The following is a 26579-nucleotide window of genomic DNA, read 5'->3' on the forward strand; positions in this document are numbered from 1 at the left end:
TGAGTCAATGCCAACTCAATGGCACCTAACATCAACAACATAAAGGCACGAAGTGACTGACTTACAAGTTTTCAGAGTGCAGGGGAAGGTAGAATCCCCACTGAATAGTTTTCGTCTTGTTTAGGTGGGTCTGGTGAAAGGAGATGGGGATGAGATTCTTATGATTCAGTAGTGAGTAATTGTTATCATGACTAATTGCAATAGTCACAACTGTAAAGGTAGAATTTTATAACAAAGGGGGGACTAGTTAATCTTACATTCCAGGAACAGAGGACCCGAGGGCCATCAAGGGAGAAAAGCAAGAGAGCAATGTGGGACCCTATCCAGAGAAGCAGCGACACCAGAGATGAAGGCAGAGATGGGGACATGGAGAGAGAGAGCAGCTGAGGACTCTAGACTCATGGAAAGAGAAAGGCTGTGTGCTGGCAGCCAGGAGGCAGGCTTGCAGAATGTGCCCTTTGGTTGTTTAAATGCTTTTACATTCCTGGGTGTTTTTTGTGTACATCCCCATTAAAACCAGAGGGAATAGAAACAAATACTGCTGAATGATGATGCACGGAGGGGATTGTAATCATTGCAGTGAAATGATGAATGTAAAGCAGATGTTCTGCTGTGTAAAAACTACCACTCAATTCACAGTAAAAACTTAAAAAGAAAAAAAAAGAGTTAAAGAAGGATAAATAAATCAGATAAAGAAAAATAGGAAGGAGAAAAAGAATTTATTGTATTGTATGGAAGGATCACATAGTGTTTTGTTAGCCCGTACACCAACTCACGTGCATTGGATTGTTTCCAGTTTGTGAATAATTCTGCTACAAAGGTTCGTGAATCAAAAGAAAAGAAATGAAAGAGGACATTACTGCTGACCTTTCAGAAATAAATGATGATAAAGGAATATTATGAAGAACTAGATAACAGTAGATGAGGTAGCTTTTATTCAATGGGCAAATTCCTAGAAGGGAAAACAGACTATCAAATTGACACAAGGAAAAATAGAAAGTTTGGATAAAGCCTAGAGATTGGATTCTCACTCACTCACTCACTGCCATCAAGTTGGTTCTGACTCATAGCAACCCTGTATAGGGTTTCCGAGGCTGTAATAAATCTTTACAGAAATGGAAAATCTCGTCTTTTTCCCACAGAGCAACTGATGGGGTTAAATGCTGACCTTGTGGTTAGCAGTCCAGTGTTTATCTACAGCCCCACACCAGCTCCTCAGAGATTGAAGTAGTAATGCTGCCTGACTGCCTGCTTGTGCGCCGCGGAGTTGGTTCCAGCTCATAGTGACCCTGCATAGGGCTCCTGAGACTCTAAATCGTTATGGCGACAGACAGCCTTTTTTTTCTCCTGCAGAGCAGCTGGTAGATTTGAACTGCTGACCGACCTGTTGATTAGCAGCTCATAATCCACTGTGCTACCAAGACTCCTTTGAATTAGTAATAGAAAAAAACATTTTTTTTCTCCCACGAAGAAGATTTCAGACCCACATGACTTCACTAGTAACTCGACTAAAAAATAATTTATACCAATTCTTCACAGACTCTTCTAAAAAATAGTAAAGACGTGAATTCTTCTCAATTTATTGTATGAGGGCAGTTACTCTGATACCAAAACCAACAAAGACATCACAGGAAAACTACAGCTAGTCCATCTTTGGAATATAAATGCAAAAATACTCAACAGAATGCTAGAAAACCAAATCTAACAGCATAGAGAAAGGCTTCTGTCCCAGGCTCACGTGGGATCTATTTGAACAACGCACGGCTGCTTTAACATCTGTGTGTGAATAATTTCTTTTAGAAGGATTAGTACAGGGCTCGTCTCTCACATTAACTGCTCCTTTCCTCAGTACCCTCCCTCCCATCTTGTCAAGTCGGTTCATACACAGAGCAACCCTGGGTAATGCTCCTGAGGAATGCTGGTGGATTTGAATCGCCAACCTTGTGGTTAGCAGTCCAGTGGTTATCCTTGGGTTCTGTGATTCACTGCAACATCTCACAGAATTCATGAACAATCCAGGAAGTGACTCACTTGGATGAGGAGTCTGGCAGGTTTCAAAGCCATGCATCCATCTAGTCAGTCTGGAGGACTCCACCCACTCATATGTTGCAGGGCTGATAAAGCCAAAGACAGGCTGCTGGCTCACAGAGCTATGGAAGCTGCTGAATCCATTTTATCAATAGGCTGCTGTGGCACCTGGTAGATCCATCAGCTGATAGGACTGGCTCAAGACTCCACAACTGGAGGTCAGGTGAAGTTGAGTCAGTTGCAGCCTCCAAGTAAGAGCACATGCTCTGCCAGGGCATCCTTTCAGGGAGCCTGAGGGTATTTCAGATGATACGGAAGACTGTGGCCAGAGGGCCACATTAAGTACTTCACTACACCACGGTCTGGATATCAGTTAGCATAATATATAGCAATCAAAAGGAGGACAGAAAACACATGGGCATTGGACCAGTAAAGAGATTTAACAAACAAGGACTAGAAGGGAATTTCCTCAACTTGATAAAGGACATACAAGTATGAAAACCCCATATCTAATATTAATGGAGTAAGACCCTCATCTCCACTCTCAGCACTTCCAGGCTCCATTGTACTGAAGTTAAACTGTACAGAGGGGCTCAGAAAAAGCAAGATAAGACACCAGGGTGAAACGAAGTAAAGCAATCGAATCTCTTGTTACAGATGACTCTATCTTGTTCATAGAAAGCCCTAAGACTCAAGTTCAGCAAGATTGCAGGACATAAGACTGATATGTTGGTTTCGGTTGTTAAGTGCCATCATGTCAGTTCCTATCATAGCGATCCAGTATAGGGTTTCCAGGAAGCAGCTGGTGAGTTTGAACCTCCAACCTTGGTTCAAACTGACCTTGAGGTTGAGTGCTTATCATACAGCACCACACCAGGACTCCAAGATTGATTTATTTGTTGTTGTTGTTAAGTACCGTGGAGTCGGTTCCGACTCAGTGACCCTGCACAGGGTTTTTGAGGCTGTAAATCTTTACGGGAGCAGAAAGCCTCATCTTTGTCCTGCTAGTAGTTTCGAACTGCTGACTTTGAGGTTAGCAGCCCTATTCGTAACCACTGTAAGCATCAATTATATTTCTGTACACTTGGAATGAATAGTCTGAAAATGAAGTCCAGAAAGCAAGTTGATTTGCAATAGCATAAAAAAGAATATATTTAGGAATAAATTCAGCAAATGTAAAACTTTCACTCTGAAAACTACAAAACATTGTTGAATAATTCAAGGGAACCCTAAAGGAAAGCTTCCTATGATTATTGATTAGAAAAGTTACTGTTGTTATGATACTCCCCAAATTTATCCCATAGATTCAACACAGTTTCTTTCAGAACTTTACCTTGAGGGATGGGTATCTCAGGTGACTGCTTTGCAACAATTGAAGACTGATCCCAAATGTCTTAACGGCAATTCAAGGGAACCAGATTAGCTCAAACAAGTTTAAAAAAGAACAAAGTTAGAGGACTCATACTTAAACCATTTTCATCAAGACAGTGTTGGACGGACATAAGAATAGACACTGAATAGAACTGAGAATCTGACAACAAATCCTCACTTTTGCAGTCAGTTGATTTCCTTTCGACAAGGTTGTCAAGATAATTCAATGGGGAAAAGAAACAGTCACTTCAAAAAATGGGGCTGGGATATTCATAGGCAACAGAATAGATGGTGCGGGACCCCTGCCTCACTCCATAGATCAAAACGAACTCAAAATGAGTCAGTGCCTTAACTGTGTAAGTTACCATTCTGAAATGCTCAGAAGGAACGTAAGCATACATTTGCAGGTTTTTAGATGGGACGATGGTTTCTTACGTATAAAACCACAAGTAACAACAAACATAAGTTGGAGTTCATCAAATTAAAGTTTTGTGCTTCAAGAGATAGCATCTAGAAAGTGAACAGACACCCCACAAATCCTTTCAAGTCCTGTGTTTGATAAAGGACTAGTATCCAGAATCGGGAAAGGGTGCTTGCAACTCAACAGCATTGTTAGTGCTATTGAGTAGATTCGGACTCATCGTGACCCTGTGAGGGTTTCCAGGGAGTGGCTTGTGAGTTTGAACTGCTGACCTTGCAGTTAGCATTCCAGTGCTTATCCCACAGTGCCACACCAGGACCTCCAATGAAGACAACGGGCAGAGGTTCTCAGTAGATGTTTCTCCAGTAGAGCCCAGGAAGAGATGGTCCCCATTGTCTGTCATCAGAGGAATGCAAATCAGAGCTGCAGTGAGATGCCACATCTCACACTTGGTCAGAAAGACGGACAAGAGCAAGTGTTGGTGAAGATATGGCTAGAAGTGGAGCCCTCATACACTGCTGAGGGGAGTGAGCTGCTTTGGAAGGTAATCTGGTGGTTCCTCAAAAGGTTAGCCCTGGACCTACCATGTTGTTTAGTTGCTGGCAAGTCAATCCCAACTTGTGACGAGCCTGTCTGACCCAGCAGTTCCACTTGGAATCTGTCCAAGAGAAATGAAACATGTGCCAATAGAAAACTTATAAACACAGAGGGACAGAAAAAGACATTTGTGAAATATACCTGTTCTATCTACCTGGGTATTTTCATGACTAAAAAAAAAAAAACAACCTTGAATACAAATGTTCGTAACTGCATTATTCATAGTAACCAAAAAGTGTAAACATCCCAAGTGCCTAATAACGTGTAGGTAGATCAAAAAAATGTGGTCTAGCTGTGCAGTGTTAAAATGGCTCAGCCATAAAGGGAAATTGCTACCTAGTACAACATGGACGAGCCCCAGTGAGATGGATCGGCAGTGGGCTCAGGAGTGACAGTGGTGAGGATGGTGCAGGTCGGGTGGGGTTTCCTTCTGTGGTGCAGAGAGAAGGTCATTATGAGTTAGAATTGATTTATTGACAGCACTTATCAATACCACAACATGGAAGAATCTTGAAAACACTATGCTCCTGGAAAACAACAGTCACAGATGGCCACATTGTATATGATTCCATCCGTAGGAAGCTTCCAAACTAGGTAAGTTCCTAGAGACAGAAAGGAGATGAGTGATTCCCAGGGCTGTCGGGGAAGGAGAGGTGAATGGCTAGGCCACCCCACTGCCGTGCAGTCATTTCAGACTCACAGTGACTTTATGGGAGCAGCCTGCCTCATCATACTCCCACAATATAAACTGCTGACTTTGTGGTTAGAAGCCCAGTGCTTAACCCACTGTACCACCAAGGCTACTGGATGAGTGGATCCCCCAAACCCAGCCCACTGCCATTCAGTTGCTTTCAGCCCATAGAGACCCTACGTAAGGTTCCGGAACGATCTAACTTTGTAGGAAGCAGGCAGCTTCATCTTTCTTCTGCGGAGCAGCTGGTGGATTTGAACCGCCGACCTTGTAGTTAGCACCCCAGTGGATTGTGACTGCTGATAAGTGTGGCAAGGTTTTGGGGCCTGTGCTGAAGACGTTAAAGGTTAATTGCAGTGGCTACTTACTCCTATGACTGTATGTCAGGCCGTTGACTGGTACATTTTAAATGAGTAAAGTTGTGGCATGCAAAATTAGCTTCATGAAGCTGTTATTTAATAGTTTTTCACAGAATGTGAATAATTTAGTTGCAAAATCCTATCCTTACCCTTGGGTGCAGGGACTTGACTTGCAAGTTTTTATTCGTGGTTTTGAAGCCCTGAGTGAATAGGTTAGTGCTCTCTCTCCTCATCCCTGCCACTCTTGCCCAGCTTCGTATTCAGACCTGGACAGTGCTGGTGGTCTCTTACTCATCCTGCACCCTGGGTCTGCCTTCCCACTCTGCACTGATTTCCTTCTACCTGCTTTACTGTGTCTATTTCAGTCCCTTCCCTTTTTATCTGTTCATTCAAAATGTATTTCAGACAGGTCATGGAGAATTAGGCCTATCCTTCTCCTTCCACATTTTCCACCAAATCTTACTACCAAGACTTAATCATAGACAAGTGCCTTAACCTGTGAGCCATTGCTACCTGCAGCCATAGGGATACATGGCCAGCCAGTGGCCCCGAAACAGGAAGCTCAACGAACTTCCTCCTCCTTTACGTCACTGGGCATGTTGGAGTTTTATAATTCCGATGCTTAGTCTCAGAAAGTAGTCTGGGCTCCTCCTTTCCTCCTCACCCCGTTCTGTCTGGAAAGCCTCTTGCTGATCTTATCTTGGCCCAAGAATGAGCTTTCTCCCATCCTCTGTTTCTCGACTGTACTTCAGAGGGGAGAGTACAGCAGTGAACCAGAGAGTCTGACAACCACCCCACACCTCTTTCTTGGGAACCTGAAATGTGAGATTCACTGGCCAAAACACTTGGAATAACTGGGTTAGTGTAGCGTGCATGGTTTTCTGTTTATGCCGCAGTATTAAATCATATAACTTAAACAGATTTGAAATAAATGATTTTCATTTTTAGTTACTAACTAGAATGGATAATGAAGCCAACAGTTCTTTAAGGTAGATTTCAGTAACTTTTGATTTGAATTTTATGTTCGTTTCTCTTTCTTCACAGGTAATGGTAATTCTGGATTCGAAGGACAGAGTCGATATGTACCGTCTTCTGGGATGTCTGCCAAGGAGCTTTGTGAAAATGATGACCTAGCAACCAGTTTGGTTCTGGATCCCTATTTAGGGTTTCAAACACACAAAATGAACACTAGGTAATTCTAAGTCTGTCTCCCGAGTGGAACACTTAGTTTTACTTTTACTCAAAATTTAAAATGATGTTGTTAAAGGGAAGTTCTTTGTTACCAAAGTGCTTTTTTATATGTGAGCCACGAGAAGCATCCAAATCTTTTAAGTCTTACCACTTCTGATTCCATGTTCTTATGCTATCTGGGGATATTGTCACTTCTAATTCTGTGTCCTGGGGATGTTTCTATTAAAATATAAAGCTGGCTGCCTGGCTTCATTCTCTGTTGTAAAGGTTGACGATGATGGTCTCAGCTGAAGGAGAGGTTTTTCCTGCTTGAGGAAGGCTACATCCATTGTTCCTTCATGACTTCATTACAGACATTGTTTCCTTTTCAATAATTTCTACTGTATATAGAGAAATTTACCACACGATCTTTGGAATCCAGCTAATTATTATGTAGTAAGCAAATCTTTTTTGAAGACGTGCCTATGTTTAGTGTGTAGATAAGAAAACAGATGGTTAAGTGCTTCGCTGAGTGTCAAATACCATGTATACAAAATACTCTTACACTGATCTTGTCCTGAGGGTCTCTCATTCCTTTATTCTAATCTCTTCCATCATTTCCTACTTGTATCTTACGGAAATGCAGGATTGGCCCCCACACAACAGGAGGGCACAGCTTTGCACCTTGTCTTTACTACTCTCTTACCACCCCACCCCCACCATGGCAAAGGGGTTCCCCAGCAAGCATCAGGGAAAGCAGGTCCATAGGAACTGAGGATGGAGAGCAAGTTCTGGGCCCTGTCCACTGCCCCTTTTCTCTGATGCTGCTTTCTGGCTCCAGGTCACTGGCCCCTGGAAGACAGGGTCACAGGGGACAGTTAAGAATGAGTAGGAGGAGTTGGTGAGGGAAGGTGATTGGAGAAAGTCATGTGTTGGGTTTTTTTTTCCCTTTCAGTATTCTTCCTTGCTAGAAACAAAGCCACATTGTATGGTTCACTTAATAATTACATCCTAAAATCAGAAAGAGGACATTTAGGTAAAAATCTGGCTTTGGCATTTTCATGTCATTTTCTGTCATAAAACTTGGAGTATACTTAGGTAACTCTTTGCCACCAGAGAGGCAGATGTTTAGGGTTGGGTTCCCTAATGTCCAAACAAAGATCTTTTGCTATCATTCTCTTATATCCCTTTCTCCCCCAGCGACCCGAAGGGGCCAGTGCGCATGTCTGCCCAGAAAATCCTGTGGATTGAATCCCTCTGTAACCTTCCTCTTTGTGGGACTCAGAGTGTGGAATGTGTGAGCCACTGTCCTCCCTGGCCTGCAGGACATGGTACTGGAGAAACCCTAGGCTGTAGCCTTCGGTACCCTTCAGGTCTGGCTCCATTTTTAGCCGAGCAGTAGATAGGTGTATAGGACGCACACTAGAGAGGCGCGTACTCCCCCATGGAATGGTCAGTCATAGAAGATTAAGGGGGCAACATTTACCTGAGGACAAAGTTGAGAAGAGATGGGAAGGTGGGTGGAATGAAGATAAGAAGCACAGAGAAGAAGCAGGACCACTGCTGTTCATGGAGGGAATTGGAGTCACTGAGAAGAAAGTACGTGTAGGATTTGTTGGATATAAAACTGATGATACTCTCTGTTACCCTTCACTCAATTCACAATAAAAATGTCCACAATTATGATCCAGAGTCATCAAGAGGTAAACTGTACTTTGTGCACTGAGGTAGGGAAAGACTTAGAATGAATTCTGTCCAAATTACAGTGAAAGAACTAGTTGATTATCAGGAGCCTCCCCTGGTCCGTGGGCACCACCTGTTTTGAGTACAGAAGGTTGTGTGCACCTAGCTTCTGTACTAGGAAATGACTTCAGGTTTTCATAGAAGAAGTCCTGAATCACTGCTTCCTAAAATTCATTTCTATCTGAATCACTTGGGATTCTTGTTCAAATGTGGGTTTGAATCTGTAGATTTGGACTGGGCTCTGGATTCTGCATATCTGCCAAGCTCCCAGACATCACTTGGAATAGCAAGGTGTCCTCAGCCTTCTAGCCCACTTGAGTTGTGTTGTGATGTGAGAAAATGACATAAAGTTCATAACGGGCTCACGTAAAACGAATTCAGAATGTTCCTCAGTACATCATGAGGAACCCGGAAGTTAAACTGCATCGAATTCAAATCATTTCCTTCTCCTAGAATTGAAAACATCTAAAATGAAAGCTGACTAAACAAAATATGCAGAAGAAAGCTCCAGTTTGTATTCCCAAGGCAGCATTTAACTCTGCTGTTATGGGTCCTCAGCTGGCCCTGGCAGGCTGTGTGACCTTAGGCCATTGTGGTTTTGTGGTGTTTGTCATTTTCTCAGCGTCCCCTCTGTGCTTTCCCCAGAAGCCTTCATTGCAAAGGTACCATGAAAGACTTCAACTGACATTTGGAGTGTACACAGAAAATGTATTAATGAAATGTGTAAATGTTAATGGAAAGAACACCTTTTCAATTAATCTTAGTGGATTTATTTGGAAACAAAAGTATCCTTTAGCAAGAATTGACCAGTGTTTATTGGCTTAACATCATTTTTGAAGGTGATGGGAGGAAAATCAGGAAATGCCATAGTGTTTTGTTAGAATAGCAGGTAACTAATGTTTCTTGAACTTTCGCCATGGACTTCTTTTTAAGGTACAAAAGGAGCAAGTGGCAGATGTCATTAGAGCTTGAGTTCGCATTCTGTGGGCAGCCGTGTCCTGTCTGTGTCATTGGTCTCTGTGAGCACTGCATGTTTGTGCTTTATCACCTTTCCTCCTTTGCCGCTTCATTCAGTGCCCCATCAAGAGCAGTGGAGTAGCCGCATCTGCTTGACAGTCTGGAGAATTTCCAGACTGGCTATAACTGGTTTTCAATTGGCACACATCCTGTATTTACGAACGAGGAAGTCAGAGGCCTACCAGGAATACCTGGAAACAGTATACACAAGTAGTATTCCAACTGATGTGGAAAGAATTTGGAATGACTTGACTTGTCAGTACTGAAATTTACCTTCTTCCTTGGAACCCAGCGGGGAGTTGTTAGTAATACCAGTGACTGAAACACAAGTGGCCCCTGGTGTGGGCTGCAGGATTCAGAGCAGGAAGCTGTGTTCCCAAGGACTGAGAAGTGTCATTGAGGCCACTTTTTTGGAACTTGTCTTGGTTTTTCTCCTCCAGAGTTCAGGTCCCATGCTCTTGACTCCTCCTCCTATGTCTGTCGCTGTCTGACACTTTACTGCCCTTGTTCCTGTCCATAGGCCTTGTCTCCATTGTTGGGTATGGATTTGTAAATCACTTAAAGTCAGGTGCTTGACTGTGTGTCAAGAAACCTCTCAGACCTTCTAAATGTCATCAAGGGAAAGGGAAGCATCTTTGCATGTTGCCTTTTGTTAATGTGCTGGGCCTTACACACAGCTCTAGAGAGCTCCTGAATCTCACCATGTAAGAATACTGGCTACAGTTACTGTTGTAAATATGTTTAGAAATGGCAGGTGGAAGCAGTATCAGTTGTGTTTCATTGTTTGTTTTTGCATTCCTGTAGCGCCTTCCCTTCGAGGAGCTCAAGGCAGTTTTCAAAATCTGACAGCTCTCCCCACACCAACCCTGTGAGGTAGGTATGACCCAACAGTAAACTCTGGTGACGTGATGTGAGTGACGCGCTCACCACCATCCTGCTCTTGTACGCTCCGTAATGTGCGGTGTCAGCATAAACAGCACTAGAGCGTTTGCAGACCTTTGAGGAGCCCTCAGTATTAGCTCTATTTAAAGGACACCACTTGTACTCCACAACAGGGGAATTTTAAGAGAAACAAATCAATCATCAAAAGATCAGGAGTCACGCCCTGGGATTAGGACTCAGCCAGGTACGTGTTCGGTTCTCGTTTGTTTGTAGGTTGAGGAGGGGAGAGGAGCCTGTCTGAATCCTCTCAGCTCCGCCCACAATCTCTGTGCAGTAAGACTGTCCACGGGGGGACATATGCCCATTTTCTCACCTCCTGGGGTCTTGGATATTTGAGCCTTTTCTCTTGTTCTTCCTCTCCTTCCCTTTCTCCCCTTTTGCATTCCCCTTCTGGCCCGTCACCTCTTGATGAGACGTGATGCTGGTGGGCCCAGTTGTACAGCTGCCATAGATCTCCCCCTCTCTTCATTGCCGTGGTGGTCTCTTGAATTTGAAGACAGAAAAATCAACAGACAAGAAAAGTGGGGCAGTCAGTGGGGTGCAGGCGAAAGCCCTCCCGCTGCCTGACTAGGTGCCATCTGTCAGTGACCGGCCGGCCGGTGGTCAGAGGGGTGGGAAGAGAAAATCACATGTGCTTGGTGGTTGCAAGGAACTGTTTCCATTAAGAAGTGGGAGGAGGGAGGGGCATATTGGTTTAGAAATGCCAAATGTCTCTTTCTCTTGCTGCCCCTGTGGCCACCACTTCCAGTACAAAAGGTCAAGATCTGTCCATGTTCATACCTGCCTCTGGAGTGTGGGCAGGCAGGCTCAAGGCTGAGCCCAGAGCCAGTGTCCCGGAGCACACCCATGCCCCACCCCATTGTGGGCATAGGAGTGCAGTGTGGCCACTGACCCGTAACATCCGGTTTGTATTTTCTGCCCACGGTGAAGTGGCTACCTACCAAAGACTTCGTGCAATGATTAGATTCTTCTCCGGTCCTGTCCTGTCCCATTTCTTTTAACAAGATGCTAGTGTCTAGCCTGCTGTGTGTGTTTGGGGGGGCGGGGGGGGGGCGGGGGACAAGGGTGGTGGGGGAGCACTGACTGATAGTGAAGCGGCGTGCAGGGCGGGGACGCAGAAAGCACGGTCTTGACGAAATCCAACCAGAAACAAGAAACAGGAGCCTCTGCTAACTTCCTTTCCAAAGCTGCTAGTTGCCAAAAGTGGGAGTGGGCGCCTGTAGCATTATTGTCAGGTAAGTGGCTTCTCGCTGATCCATTACTGCCCTGTCCAGCGAAAGGAGGAGCAAAAGACATCCCAGCTGAGCTGCCCAGCTCTCCCTGAGTTAGCCTGAGTCCTCGTGGGGTCTCCTGGTCTTCATTTGCGAGATGACGGCAGGATGAGACCACCTAAAAGGTTTCTTCTAGTTTTCAGGACCATTCTGTGAGGGCAGCTTGAGGCCATATGCCTAGGAGATTTGGAGGGAACAGAGGGGATCTCACTTATTAGATCATAGAAACAAAGCTCCCTCCTGCCCCCAAGGTCAGTTCACAACCAGCAGTTCTCTTCGACGGGAGCAACAGTAAAGACTTTAACAGCCTGGGTTGGCGGTGTGGCCCTACTACGTTCTTTATTGTCCCGCAGTCTCTGTGTTTGTGGACTTACACATAAAGTACCTGGAAACAGCATTCTCTGCCTTCTCCTCACTGTCACTTCATGTGATAGCAGTCTACTACTGATAGTATGTGCTCACAGTTTGGGGACAGTAAATGACATTTTCAGTGAAATACAAGCTCTTGCTAGCAGCAGCAAGGGACAGGAGTGGGATAGTTTGAAGGTTTTGTTGGTATTGGAGATGATGGAAGTCAGTAATATGGAAGCAGAGGTCATTGCAGGAACGATGAAAGGCAGAGGACTAATGCTGCATCGGGCTCATTGTTGCATGGGTTTGGGCCCATAAATTGCTTGGCATCATGAACCAGGCAGAAGCGAAATGAAGTGCGCTGGAAAGGCCTCAGCAGTTGGGGGAAGGACAGCGCACCGCAGGCACCTCAGAAAGAGCTGCTGCTAAGCACTGTCGAGTTGGTACCAACTCAGAGCGACCTTTTGCACTACAGAACCAAACACTGCCTGGTCCTGCGCCAACCTCACAGTTGTTGCTATGTTTGAGGCCATCACTGCTGCCACTGTGCCAGTTCACCTCATTGGGGGTCGTCCTCTTTTTCACGGACCCTCCTCCGTTTTACCAAGCATGATATCCTCCAGGTACTGGTCCCTCCTGGTAAAATGTCCAAAGTATGAGAGATGCAGTCTGGCCATCTTGGCTTCTAAGGAGCACTCTGGCTGTACTTCTTACAACACAAATTGGTTTGCTCTTTTGGTAGTCCATGGTACTTTTAATAGTCTCCTCCTACACCATAATTCAGAGGCACTGATTCTTCTACGGTCTTTCTTATTCACTGCCCAGCTTTCGCATGCATATCAGGCTATTGATAATCCCATGGTCTGGGTCAGGCGCACCTCCTCAGACTGACACCATTCCTGTTGGTTCCCCCACTTGTCTGTCAGTTTGTCCTACTGTGTTTGCTTGTGTGTTGCTGTGATTCTGGAAGCTATGGGACCGGTATTTTAATTAGTAACAGGGACTCCGACGGTGGACAGGTTTCAGCGGAACTTCCTAACTAAGACAGAGGACAAAGGAGATTCAGACTACTTCCGAGTATTGAGACGTGTAAAACCTTATGATTAGCAGTGGGTCACTGTCAACACTAGCAATAGCTGGTGTACCCTGTAACCTCCCTCTCTTAGGCCCTGAATGCTTGGGGGCGGCGGAGTTTGGCCTGGACTCTGACTCACTTGGTCATGTGATGAGCCACACGGTTTTGGTTTTGTGGCAGGAATGGTTCATATAGAGTTTCTTGATAAAATTGATTGCGAGTGGCTACGAGTAGTTCACTATTAGAAAGATCAGACGTTAGGATGTTTGAGTGGTTGCTCTGTGTTACCCCTAAAGCATCACCTGACTGAGTTCACAGCGCACTCGCCTGCAGCACATGAAGAGATGGAAGGTGCCTGGCTTTATTTTCCATTTTCAGTCTGTGACCTCTAAGCCCTCACAAATGACTGGACGTTCTCTCAAGTCACAAAGTTTCAAGGGGAACTGCTCCATTGAAGGGAAGTAGGTTCCCAGCAAGACTCGTTTTCCTTAGACTGCTGGATGAGTTTGAACCACTAGCCATTTGGCTAGTACTTGAGCACAAAGTGTTTGCCACACCCAGACCACCCAGAGACCTTCTAATACCTGCCCAGCTCACTGCTGTCAAGTCCATTCTGACTTACAGCGATCCTATGTAAGTTTCCAAGGTTGTAAATCTTTATAGAATCAGAAAGCCACCTCTCTTTTCCACGGAGCAGCTGGTGGGTTCCAACTGCTGACCTTGCAGTTAGCAGCCCAACATTAACCCATAACGCCACCAGGGCTCTCCAGTATATGCCTAACAGTGTAATGTTCCCAAGTCATTATAACTCATAATTGTTAAGTGTTGCTAGGTCAATTTTGATTCATAGCGATGCTGTATAGGGTTTACGATAAGCAGTTGGTGAGTTTGAACCGCTTACCTTGTGACTAGCAGTCCAGTGCTTATCCTGCGGCTCCACATCAGGAGTCTGGAGAGTCTCCCGCAGCCTTCGTTCCTGCTCGTCATGAAGCAGTTGCACCGACACACTTACACTTTCCGCACTGTTTCCTGGATGCACTCCTCAAGGATGAGTTTGATATGGCGGGGGCCGAACATCCAGGTGTGTCTCAAGACACACTGAGATACTTAGTTGGGGGGTTCCGAGCTTTGTTTATGGCATGTGCTTCTGCGCTTCATCCTCTTCTGAAGCTTGGTAGAATGCATGTTATAAAAATGGCAATGATTCTCTCAGTTAGAAATGCTCTATACTAGGTCTTTCTTTTTCTTCCTCCCCAAGTAGATGACTACTATGTGCCTGCATCAGACAGACTGCATATCATTGGTCACTCACAGTTAGGGAACAAACAAAAACATGAAACACAGTGGAAAGAAAGCCATTCTAGCTGCCAAAAAATCCCCACGACTTGAATAGTGATGATCCAGATGACTGGTTTTTCTCTTCAGAGCCATGCTTGGAAAATGAGGGCTGGTTTTAGAGTGTGTATGAGCTTTTGCTTGGGCAGGCCAAGTGGCCCGGGGATGGTGGCAGGGGAACTAAAGATGCTGATTCGTTTCTTCCAGGTTTCGGCCGGTCAAAGGGAGGCAGGAAGAGCTGAAGGAAGTGATTGAGCGATTTAAGAAAGATGAGCACCTGGAGAAAGCCTTCAAATGCCTGACTTCAGGCGACTGGGCCCGGCATTACTTCCTTAACAAGAACAAAGCGCAGGAGAAGTTATTCAAAGAGCACGTAGGTTGATTGAAGGCAATGAGACCAGTAAAGGAAAACAGCGCTGCTGAGACCAGCCTATCATAAAACCAATCTATGTGACCTCTGTAACACCCAAGAAGGCCATTTGGGTGATTATTCCCAGAGGAAACTCTGTCATCTAGATGTGAAGTTCATTGTGAACTGCTGAAGTTCCTCCCCAAAACAGGGCATTTACAGAGAGCAATGAGATGACTGTTTAATCATCCATTTTTCACATTGGTGGTGGTGGTTTATTTTTATAATTCTGAGAAACTAGCAGGCTAACCAGTTTGCAGTAAACTTAAGGTCATACTTTTTTTTCTGTTTTAGGTATTCATTTACTTGCGAATGTTTGCCGCTGACAGTGGATTTGAAATATTGCCTTGTAATAGATACTCTTCAGAGCAAAATGGAGCCAAAATAGTTGCAACAAAAGAGTGGTAACTATTAACACTAGTCCAACCCCATAAAGCCACGTTAGCTGAAGTGCTGCCTAAATGGCTGGTACATTGTTGACTCAGGCCAAGGACCCATCGGCCAGTCAGGACGGAGCAGTTGGGAGCCTGAGCATGCCCAGTGCCCTTTCACCAAGCTGCCCCCCTCAGTGATGACACTGTGGGACGCTTAGGACTCCAGGGCTGGCTAGCTCAGCTGCCAGAGTCTGTCTGTCACTGACTGGTGTAGAACAAAGGTTAGGGGGGAGGCCAGTGGTCCCAGCAGCCTGGCTGCCTTAATACGTTGCCTGGTTGAAGAGGTGCGCCAGCATAGATAGAAAGTCAGCAGGCTGAGCCCCGCTAGAGGACATGGTTCTCTGTTCCAACACCTACCGCCACCTTCCCGCCCCTCTCACACCTGCCTCCCCCATGCTTCTTATCCCAGAAACCATGGGCTGCAAGGGTCTGAAAATGGCATGGGCAAAGGAGCACTTCCTCCTGGCCTCCCTGGTTGTTGGCGGGGGGGAGTGCATGTGCAGTCTGTACCTTAGGGTGGTCTTGAACCTGCTGTTGCAGACAGGAATGAGGGCTTGGGACCTCGGCCTCCAGCCAGCAGCCCTGGGGCTGTGGAGCCCGTAAGATGGCTGTTAAGGTCCTGCACTCACCAGACAACATAGCACCTCGTGTTTCTCATTCCTGTCTCCTTGTGTGGACTTGAAACTTTGGGATATAGTTGAAGTTTGACTTGTATTCACGACTTTAGTGTGCCTCTGGGAAACTGTGAGGTCCCCATGCGCTGTGCCGCGCTGCTCAAACAGGTAGTGTGGTACAGTCGTGGGTTCTTGGCACCCTCCGTGACTGCAGCCCATTGTTCAGCACTGGGTCTGAGCCCCTTCCTGCTGCAAACAGCTCTCCCCAGGCTGCAGGCGAGTCTGACCTAGAGCCCTGTCCCTGCCCAGAAGGCCCTGGAGTCCCATCCTGGCTATTGTAGAGGTCAAGCAGAAACACAGACAACTACTACAAGGCTGTGGGGCTTCCCCAAAGAAGCCGCCCAAGGTGGGACCCAAGGGAGGAGGCTACAGTGTCCACGGCTAGGTCTTCTCCACTCTGGTATTTAGGGGACAGGCAGATTTTATGAAAGAAGCCATCAATTTACAGTTACTAGTCATTTTTAACACATCACATATTTTAACTAGGAAACGCAATGACAAAATAGAATTACTGGTGGGTTGTATTGCCGAACTTTCAGAAATTGAGGAGAACATGTTACTCAGACACGGCGAGAACGACTTCAGTGTCATGTACTCCACCAGGAAGAACTGCGCTCAACTCTGGCTGGGCCCCGCCGCCTTCATCAACCACGGTAAGCTGTCGTGCTGAGCGGGGACTAGCATGGCCTTTACAGACACCACACAGTAGATCCTTTGGAGCTAGAGTGCTGTGTAAAGAGGGTTTCAGACCCCGAGTCCTTATCTCAGGCCTGTTGGAAGCAGTACTTCCGTAGTTTTAACTGGGCACCTTGCCTTCTGCCAAAAGTTGTAAAAGATGATGGTGGAAAGCTTATTTCTGGTTTCTGTAATTGTTCGTGTTTCAGATCTTATCAACAGTTAATTGACTTTATCTTTTGGACATTTTTCAGATTGCAGACCTAACTGTAAGGTAAGCATAAAATAATTCTGTGGTTTTGCTGAAAGTATTTCGTGTCTGCTGCAGGTGTGAGTCCCTAACGAATGGCTTTTGTTTTCAGTTCGTGTCAACTGGCAGAGACACGGCATGTGTGAAGGCTTTAAGAGACATTGAGCCTGGTGAAGAAATTTCTTGTTACTATGGAGACGGGTTTTTTGGAGAAAACAATGAGTTCTGCGAGTGTTACACTTGTGAAAGGTAAAGTACTCAGTCCCCCCTTCTCCCCACATTCTCTGGACATCCGGATGCAGGGCTTCAGCCCGGCACCTCACCTAGCACTAGTTCTGTGGACAAAGTCCAGTGATTCAGGACCTTTCAGATCGTGGTGCGTGTCCCGCTCACCATACACTTAGACACCCCCCACATACACACCCACAGAAAAGGGAAGTTCTGTGAAAAAACCTGCATGCAGCTTTGTGTGCTGTCGAGCTGTGTCATGTGGAATTTTGATGTTCTGGTGTCCACACTCTTAATAGCCCCCAGGCTCTGTCCCTTGCGCGCTCTAAGAGGCCATGCGTCCCGTAGAGACCCCTGAGGTCTGCCTGGGTAGGACTGCTCACACCATTGTCATTGTTGTCAAACGGACTCTGTCCGCCAGCTCTGAGAGGGGATGGCTCCACTGTGGACGCAGGAGGCCTGCCTCATGCATGTGAAAGCTGGACAGTGAGTGAGTAAGGAGGAGTGGAGACTTTGAATGAAGCTGCTGGCCAAGGCGCGTACACCGTGGACTGCTAGAAGGGTGGACAGATCGGTCTTAGATGTATAACTAGTGTGCCCCTCAGAAACCGGGGTAGTGAGACTGGATGCTGTGTACTTTGGGCTTGCTGTCAAGAGGAGCCTATCCCTGGAGAAGAACATCATGCTTGGTACAGTGGAGGGTCAACAAAAAGACAAAGAGACCCCCAAGGAGATGGATTGGCACAGTGGCTACAGTGGTTATGAGGATGGCACAGTTGGCAGCAGTGTTTTCTTGTGTTGTATATGAGGCACAATCGGTCAGGACCAATCAGCCATGTTTTAAATGTCAGAACAAAACTGGACTATACCTAGCTGGCGAGTTTCCTGAGACCGCAGTTTACTGTGCCTGCCAGCTTTGAAATCGAATTCATTATCTCTCCAAATGAAATTTTACAAGGTCCAGTAATTCTCCCTGGACAAATAAGGACTTACTTAGCAATTTTATCAAATTTTCCTAGTTTAGATATAGGGCTTTCCACATTCATTTTTTTCTGCGTGTTTCATTTCCTTCGAGTGTCCTAGAACTGGCAGATTCCAGTGGTGGTCAGCCACATCTGTTGTCAGGATGTGTGGCCCAGTAGCCTCAGCCCCCAGGCCCATGTTAGGGAGTGTGTCGGCATGTGTGCTAACCTGTGTTGTTTTCTCTTTCAGACGAGGAACTGGTGCTTTTAAATCCCGAGTGGGACTGCCTGCCCCTGCTCCTGTTATCAATAGCAAATACGGACTCAGAGAAACAGACAAACGTTTAAATAGGCTTAAAAAGTTAGGAGACAGCAGCAAAAACTCAGACAGTCAGTCTGTCAGCTCCAACACTGATGCAGACACCACTCAGGAAAAAAACAGTGCAAGTAAGTAAGGGAGCTTTGATTTGATACGCAGACCCTGGTTTTAAAAAAAGTATTTTCTTACCACTTGCTTTTCCTAAAGCATGCCTCACTGGTTTGGAACTTGTCGATACCGATAACAAGTCTGGTGCTTGCAAGTTTCAGCAGGCCTGAGAGGCTCTGGAGCTGGTAGCTCTAAGTTCCATACTCACTCTATAGTGAACTGTTTCTCTGGTCTACTTGGTCTTCAGCATGTGCCCCAGGGTTGTCCTGTGTGGGAGAAACGTGCAAGGAGTTAATGTTTGGTTGTGATGCCGTTAGGCCCATATGAAGACAACAGACTGGGTAAAACCATGTAGGCACGACACATTCAGGGCCTGGCCACTGTGTTCTGAAAACACAGTGCAGCGAGGAGCATTCGTAGTGACCAGTGACTTTACAGGGTCCATTTTGAACTACTTGCTTGCCTTTTTCAAAGTGAACTGGACCCAGTTCCACCTAACCTGCAGACTCAGAGTTGTGGGAGTGTTCGAATGTCACTATACAGTGGTGTGTTGTATTGCCAGCACAGAAAGCAAGAAAAGAGATTAAAAAGGAGAAAGAAAATAAACTCTGAGGTACCATTTATGTGTGTGCAAGATCTCAAGGAAACTGGAAAGAGAGTTGAGTGAGAGCGAATGGGAAAGGAGGAGAAGGCAGGCCATCCAGGCTGGGAGAGCACTGTGTTTATTCCATGGACGCGCGGGAACCTTTCATCACTGCTGGTTTCCATCTGGTGACAGCCGTTTTCTAGAGTTGCTGCTGTAGTCTGAATTGTCTGACAGGAGGGAAGGTACAGAGCGCTGACAGGGCAGTGGGCCCACTGTGAACAGTTTGGGTACTGATTTCCAACAAGACTTGTCATTGAGCACTGATGAACCCTTGAGATGGTTATTTTAGGCTTTTCTCCCTGTCATCAGCTGCAATTGGCCAACACTGATCAGCCCCCCTTCCAGACAGAAACGCCTGACCACAAGCAGGCACCTCCATGGTGGTAAACATCACCGTCCAGATCCCAGAAATATGCTGCTGGAGCGCGAGGCCAGGCTCGCCTCCTCCAATCTAAGTGAGGCCCAGGTCAACGAGAGCAGCCAGTCAGCCAATGGCTGGTGATGATAATTGCACCAGGTACCTTTGATTCCTTGGGAAAGAAGAGCTACGAAGCCTGTGGTATCAGCACCTGCGAGGCAGCCTGCCCTCAGTAAGCAGCTTTGCTCTCGGAGGGACTTTGGTGTTGTCATGCGTGGACTTGAGTGTTTGGACACTGAACTCCATGTTCCACTGAAAGTCTGAGTGTGACTGAGTCTACTGATGAATTAATATGTACCTGTCTGGGAATTTCTGTTTAATAGTTACTAAAACAAGTCTGCTAGTAGCTGGTGGTGCCGTCGTTAAGTGCTTAGCTGCTAATAGAAAGGTCAGCAGCTCCCTAACCTGCTCCTGTCAGGACTGCAGCTTAGGGTCCCACGGGGTGGTTCTGCTCACCTGCACACCTGCTCCTCACTCACTCACTGTCCTTCATCAGTTTCTCTTTACGATAGTGAGACAACTGTCGAACTGTCTCACACATTAACCATGCGTCTGGCGGTAATGAAGACAGGTGTGAACCAAGAGTCAAGCTGCCTGCGAAGGTGAGGTGTCAAGTTGACTGAGCCCTGATCCTCAGTGGTTTCGCACCCTCCACTCAGTGATCTTCACATACCACCTGGTCTTGGTTGATAAGTGAGGAGTGGGTAAGGGTCATGATGAGTTGGAACCAACTCGTTGACACATGACAAGATTGCAGAGGCAACATCCAGAGATGTAAGAGCCACCTCCCCTATGCACTGTCTCCACAGGCAGCCCCTATGTGCAGGGTGCACAGGGGTGTGCTCAGTCTCAGAGTTGGCACAGGACTGCTGCTCCTGGGGTACTTGTGTGGCCCACTGCATGTCTGCAGAGCTGTTGAGCCATTCAGGGGTTGGGGTGCTACGCTGGGTGCCAGGGATCAGCGCTCCATGAAAGAAGCTTAAGCCCGGTGATGTTGAAACCCTGTTCACAGAAGTATTTTTCTCATGTTCTGACATAAATTCTTTTCGGCAGTTGTTTTTTGGAGTGTTTGTATATCGAACTGTATTCTTTTATTTGCGAGTAAGACTTTTTAAACAGTAGGTGGTGGCAGGCGGCATGTTCGTGTGCAGGGTCAGGGCGCTCTCTGGAAATTGGCCGATGCCTTTCTTCTGGGCAGCATGTTTCTCCATCTCAGTGGAGAAGTTGTTCCTTCCTGGCATGGAAGGTTGTGTTTTGCAAGGTAGCTCCCAGGAGCCACAACTTGATTGTGTCATTAACGTCAGAGAGACAGAGACAACAAGAAGTCCATCCTCACTGACCCAGCACAGATCTGAGCAAATCTGAGTTGCAGATGCCACCACTGAACGCATGCCTGCGGGTCAGGTCTCAGGCTTCGCTGCGCCCACTGCCTACATTGCCGTGGGCTGAGGATCACCTGTCAAGAGACGGCAAGTGGGCCCCATGGCCAACTCTTACATCCTCTCAGGCTTTGCTCGGGAGCTGACTGCTCGTCCCCGGCACCTGTGCATCACCCACCCCCCTGTGAGAAGAAGGCTGTGCACGAGACTTGGGCCCTGGGTGCCTTGCGGAGGCTTCCTGCAGCCTCGTGCCATCATGGCTCGTGGTAGGGGTGGCAGTTGGGTGCTTTCCCAGCATGGAGCTCAGAGCTGAGGAAGGCTTTGCCTCTGTCACAGCTGCTTGCTGACTTTGAGGACACACTGAAGTGGCCGCATTGGGACAGATGCCTTCATAATTCAGTGGTGTACCTTAGAGGCAGAGTAACAAACCACTTACAAACTCTGCAGCTTGAGCCACAGACGAGCCCCTGCAGTAGAGCCTCTTGGTTTTCATCTCGGTGGGCTGAGGGCATGCTAGGTGGGCTGTGTAGGCCAGCCCAGAAGAATGCACATCTCCACTCGGATTACCGTTGACACTCACGCCTCTGGGATGAGTCCCGGCCACCAGCAGAAGAGTCCACACACCTAGCATTGGTGCTGAAGCAGGGCCGCCACAGGCCTGTGTCCAGTCTCCCTGATGGACTGTAGAAACACCGCTGCTTTTAGCTTGTTGTGGTGACCACTGCCCTCCCTTCACCTGCTCAGCACCCAGCCCCGACTCAGAACTCTCCTGCCTGGGGTGTTGTGTCAGGCTTGGTGGGGACACCTCCTGATGGGGCTTTGTTTGGATGGGAAACCACCCTGCACCTGAGTGCAGAAACACATCTTTGAGGGCTCAGCTAAGAGTACAGACCACCAGTGCTGGTGGTGACTGTGGTCCACAGCAGGGGCAGAGGGGAGGCCCAGGTCCCGTCTCCATAGAGAGACTTGCTCAGTGGATACGGGCAGTCTCGGGTGCTGAGAACACCAGAGAAGGCGCCCCCCAGAGGCTCCTTAGACGAATGTCTTCTGGGCCAGGATGCCCTCGGGTGTAGTGATGGCGGGGAGTCAGGTGCTACCACCATAGCATGCAGTCAGCTGATGGGCAGTGGGGTGGGGAGATCTGCAAGGACACGTGTGAAAGCTGACCTGCAGCCGTCTGAGCTGACAGGATGGAGGACTCGGAGTAGACTCGAGGAATGTGGGTGGCAGGTGGGCCGGTGGTGGGGGTCTGTGAGCGACCAGAGAATTGGACTGGGCACCACAGGTAGGGATAGGCACGGTGAAGCTGGTGCTTACCACCCAGAGATCATGCCATGTTTCTGACGGGCCGCTGCAGCAGAAGCTTTGGGGGGTAGGCGGACCTTCAAAGAGGCAGCCACGGGAGAGGGCTTGTCCAGTGCTGCTCTGTGGAGAGGGCAAGGTCAGGGCTTGGTGACAAGGCTGTTGTGGAGATTAGAGGGACATGCTGGAGCCCCCTGCAGGACATTGCTGTTGTGATATGCGGCTGTGGTCTAGGGGTGACTGCAGTTGTGGATGGGGACAACTGACAGGCTGACCAGGCCTCTGTTCATGGAGTGGCTGTTAAAGAAACCCATGGGAGCAGTGGGTCATCCAAGACATGTCAGGCAGCCAGACAAAGGTGGTGACCGTGGTGCTGACCTCGACCTGGGCTTTGCCTAGAAATCACCAGCACACGCGTGTGTGCATACAAGAGTCAACCCTGCACAGTCGATAGACAGACCGATGTCAGAAGTCTGGCGGGAAATCTTCTCATCACCCTTACCTTCAACCATTGCTTCTCGGCCTTGCCTCTGGCCATTTAATCAGTCTATCCTAGACTTGCATAGCCCCCGAGCTCCACTGCAGCGGCTGCCCTAGATCACAGCTCTGCTCCCTGGCTCTCCTTTCTGAACCTTCGGCCGGCCTAGGTACCCCAGAGCTATTGACTGCACAGCCCTTGAGTATAGAACCCGCCTTTCTTGGTGCTTTGATATTTTTGGAAGGCTGGTTATACTTTTCCAAGGGCTTGCTAGGGTTTCAGTTCATACGTGTATGGGTTTATTCCAAATAAAACATATAATTAAACATGTCTCTGTGATCAGTGGATGACTGCAGACACGTTTTCTCAGTAAAACATTTAGTCTTTGTTATTAGGTGCTGCTGACTTGGTTCCAGTTCATAGCATCTCTGTACAAGGGTTTCTGCGGCTATGAATCATTTTGCTTTCTCCCACAGAGCAGCTAGTGGGCTCACACCACCAACTTTGTGGTTAGCAATCCAGTATTCAGTCCACAGATCCACAGTGCTCCCTTTGTTGTTGTTGTGAAGTGCCGTCGAATTGATAATGACCCTGTATAGGGTTTTCAAGGAGCGGCTTGTGAGCTTGAACTGCTGACCTTGCAGCCCAGTGCATTTAACCCACATTTTAAAAAGAGAAAGGTTCAGTCGAAACAGTGGCTTCTGAGGGAATCTGCTGAACCAGTTAAATTCAAAGCAGAAAGGCCAGTTCAGAAGTTTGGGGTCAATGTGTTTTGGGGGCTTCAAAGGAGTCATTCTTGACAGATTATCTCGAAGGATACAGGACACTCCTGGGGACTTACTATGAAGAAGTTTTAAGAAAACGGAAACTTGCACTGAGAAACTTTCTTCCATCGTGACAATGCACCTGCTTATTCTGTGAAGGGTAGCAAGGGCTGTCGGGAATTTCCTTGGGAAACCTTATCCCTTTGTTCCAGGTGCCTGAAGTGAATTCTTAGAGAAGGGTGAGTGAGATGGAGACACCTCCACCAAGTGTCTGAAAAAACACTTTGAGAAGCAATAGCCCCACAGTTGGCTCTTTTTGTTCACTAAGGTTTCTGTGATCCAGGACCAATACTTACCCTCAGAGGCCTCCTTTCTCACAGCACTTGATTGCTGAGCTGAGCAGGAGTTGATGTTTTCCTGGCAGCAGTGGCTCGGTCTGCAGGTTCCTGGTGAGAGGTGGTGGTTAAGAGTTGTTGGATCAGGAAGAGGGGTTTGGGTTGAGATATGGGTGGACTTCATAGTTGAGGATTGACTCATGTTTACAACTGGGAGTCATTTCAGGTCGTCGGTGTAGAGGGGAAGGAAAGAGCAGCAAAAGGGCCAGGTTGTGCCGTGGCCACTGCGGGAGCAGCTTCTACTCCAGTCACGTAGGCACCTGCTGATGGCCACGCTCATTCTGTGGGCTCTCCTATACCCTTGTCTCACAGGGAAGAAGGTGATGCCCGTGCAAGTGCGGGAGATGCAGGTTAGGAGGGGCCGGAGTCTTCTCAACTGACAGCTTGTTTTGTTGCTCACTTGATTAGAAATGACAGTATATGATTCTTAGGATTATTTTTGTCTTAAAACCATTTTAATAGAATTTTTCTCTTTAAGTTTGTGAATATATTTCTGGCCAAGATAAGTAATACATTTTATTTTAAAAACAGATTTAAGCTGGTGGTTTAAAATGAATGTGTGGACAATGTGCTTTTTTTGCTCCAACTGCCTCCAGTGGTGGCAGGTGCAGCAAAGGCTGGAGGAGAGTGAGTTGAGCTCAGTGTCATCTGGGTTGTCGGTGGCTCTGACACGGACGCCTGGGCCCGCACATTACAAGGGAGAGACGCAGAAGAAACCTGGTGGTACAGTGGTCACATGCTCAGCTGCACCTCGGGAGAAAGATGAGGCGATTGTGCCCCTAAAGATGGCGGCCTTGAACCCTCTGGGCAGCTGTGCTCTGGCCTGCAGTCTCACTGTGGGAAGGAGCCCACTCTCCCTCCACAGCAGTGGGTCTGCATTGCAGGAGGGGCTGGGAATGCTTATGCGCCGCGGCCGAGCTGGCCCATCTGCGCTGGTGGGCCGAGCAGTTCCAGCTCCGTCGGCTCTGGGCCCTTGCTTCACTGAACACGCTAGTACCAAGGCTCATGGTCTGTCTTTGTTTCTTTTCTTCCACCTTACAGCTTCTAACCGAAAATCTTCAGTTGGTGTAAAAAAGAGCAGCAAGAGCCGAACGCTAACCAGGCAATCTCTGTCCAGAATTCCAGCTCCTTCCAACTCTACCTCAGCTAAACTCACTCACGTGACTAACTCCAGGGTACCAAAGAGACTGAAAACGCCGGCAAAGCCTTTACTCTCCAAGTTAAAACTACGGAATCATTGCAGACGGCTGGAGCAAAAGACTGCATCCAGAAAACTTGAAATGGGGAACCTAGTGCTTAGGGAACCCAAAGTTGTGCTGTATAAGAACTTGCCCCTTAAAAAGGACAAGGAGTCGGAGGGACCAGCACCAGCCACAGGGGCCAGCGGGTGCTTGACCAGACATGCGGCGAGAGAACACAGACAGAATTCTGAGAAGGGTGCTCATGTACGGGGCGAGGGCTCACCGTGCTCCTACATCACCCGGAGATCGGCACGCACCAAGGTGAGCCTGAAGGAAACTTCGGACATCAAGCTGGACCTGGACGCAGTAGATGGCTACAAAGATAGCGTGGCTGAAGCGAGTGTGGACGGGCCTGAGCAGCTCACCCCCAGGCTGCAAGAGGAGGCCCCAGCTCATGAAGCTGCACAGAAGGGGGACACAAGGTGCCACAAGAGTGACGGTGGCATGTCCAGAAAGAAATCACGACAAGGCAAACTGGTGAGGCCGTCTCCCAAAACAGAGGAGCCCACCCCGACACATGACACCCTAACGAGCGACGGTCTGGGGCCAGGTGTGGCGGACTCCCATTCTGACCTTGGCGAGCACAGTGGTACAGGGGGCCCGTCGGCAGGCTACACGGACTGCACTCCCTCGCCCGTCGGGTGTTCGGTCGTCACGTCAGACAGCTTCAAAGCAAAAGACAGCTTTAGGACTGCAAAGAGCAAGAAGAAGCGGCGGATCACACGGTATGATGCCCAGCTCATCCTGGAAAACAACTCCGGGATCCCCAAATTGACTCTTCGCAGGCGTCACGACAGCAGCAGCAGGACCAATGACCAGGAGAACGATGGGGTGAACTCTTCCAAAATCAGCATCAAGTTGAGCAAAGACCATGAAAATGACAATAACCTCTATGTAGCGAAGCTTAACAATGGCTTTAACTCAGGGCCGGGCAGTAGTTCAACAAAATTAAAAATCCAGCTGAAGCGGGACGAGGAGGGTCTGCGTGAGAATGGGGTGTGTTGTAGTGACCCCCTCTCTCTCCTGGAGTCCCGGATGGAGATGGACGACTACAGCCAGTACGAGGAGGAAAGCAGCGATGAGTCCTCGTCTTCAGAGGGGGACGAGGACGAGGATGACTACGATGACGACTTTGAAGACGACTTTATTCCTCTGCCACCCGCCAAGCGCCTGAGGCTAATTGTTGGGAAAGACTCTATCGACATCGACATTTCTTCCAGGAGGAGAGAAGACCAGTCTCTGAGGCTCAACGCTTAGGCGCTTGGTCTTAACTTGACCCCAGGATAATTACTTAAATTAACAACAACAACAACAACAACAAAAATTCCAGTCGGTTATTCCTCAACTGAAACGTGTCTGCGCAGCACTTCCGGCGTGCCGCCTCACTCTGGAGGATGCACCCGGCGGACTGACTCTGCTGAAGTCTGATTTGTGCACATTTTTATTGTACTTTTTAACTAGCCTTCTTACGTGCAATTCTGAGTTAGAGGGAAAGCTCTGTTGTAAAATAAAAGGTTCAAGCAAAA

The 26579-nt window shown here is 47.6% G+C and overlaps 1 protein-coding gene across 1 annotated transcript in view; it reads left to right on the top strand.

Moving 5' to 3' along the window:
- SUV420H1 (suppressor of variegation 4-20 homolog 1 (Drosophila)) overlaps positions 1-26310 on the top strand; it is a 32898-nt gene extending 6588 nt beyond the window's left edge. Inside the window, exons 2-10 of the mRNA XM_006860834.1 lie at positions 6512-6659; positions 10202-10270; positions 14579-14744; positions 15075-15184; positions 16375-16541; positions 16818-16837; positions 16926-17062; positions 18254-18450; positions 24854-26310. Of these exons, the coding sequence (XP_006860896.1) occupies positions 6512-6659; positions 10202-10270; positions 14579-14744; positions 15075-15184; positions 16375-16541; positions 16818-16837; positions 16926-17062; positions 18254-18450; positions 24854-26310 (2471 nt within the window). The remainder of the gene's footprint in view (positions 1-6511; positions 6660-10201; positions 10271-14578; positions 14745-15074; positions 15185-16374; positions 16542-16817; positions 16838-16925; positions 17063-18253; positions 18451-24853) is intronic.
- Positions 26311-26579: the final 269 nt, after the last annotated feature.

This window comes from Chrysochloris asiatica, unplaced genomic scaffold (genome assembly GCF_000296735.1).
Source record: "Chrysochloris asiatica unplaced genomic scaffold, ChrAsi1.0 scaffold00040, whole genome shotgun sequence".
NCBI lineage: Eukaryota > Metazoa > Chordata > Mammalia > Afrosoricida > Chrysochloridae > Chrysochloris > Chrysochloris asiatica.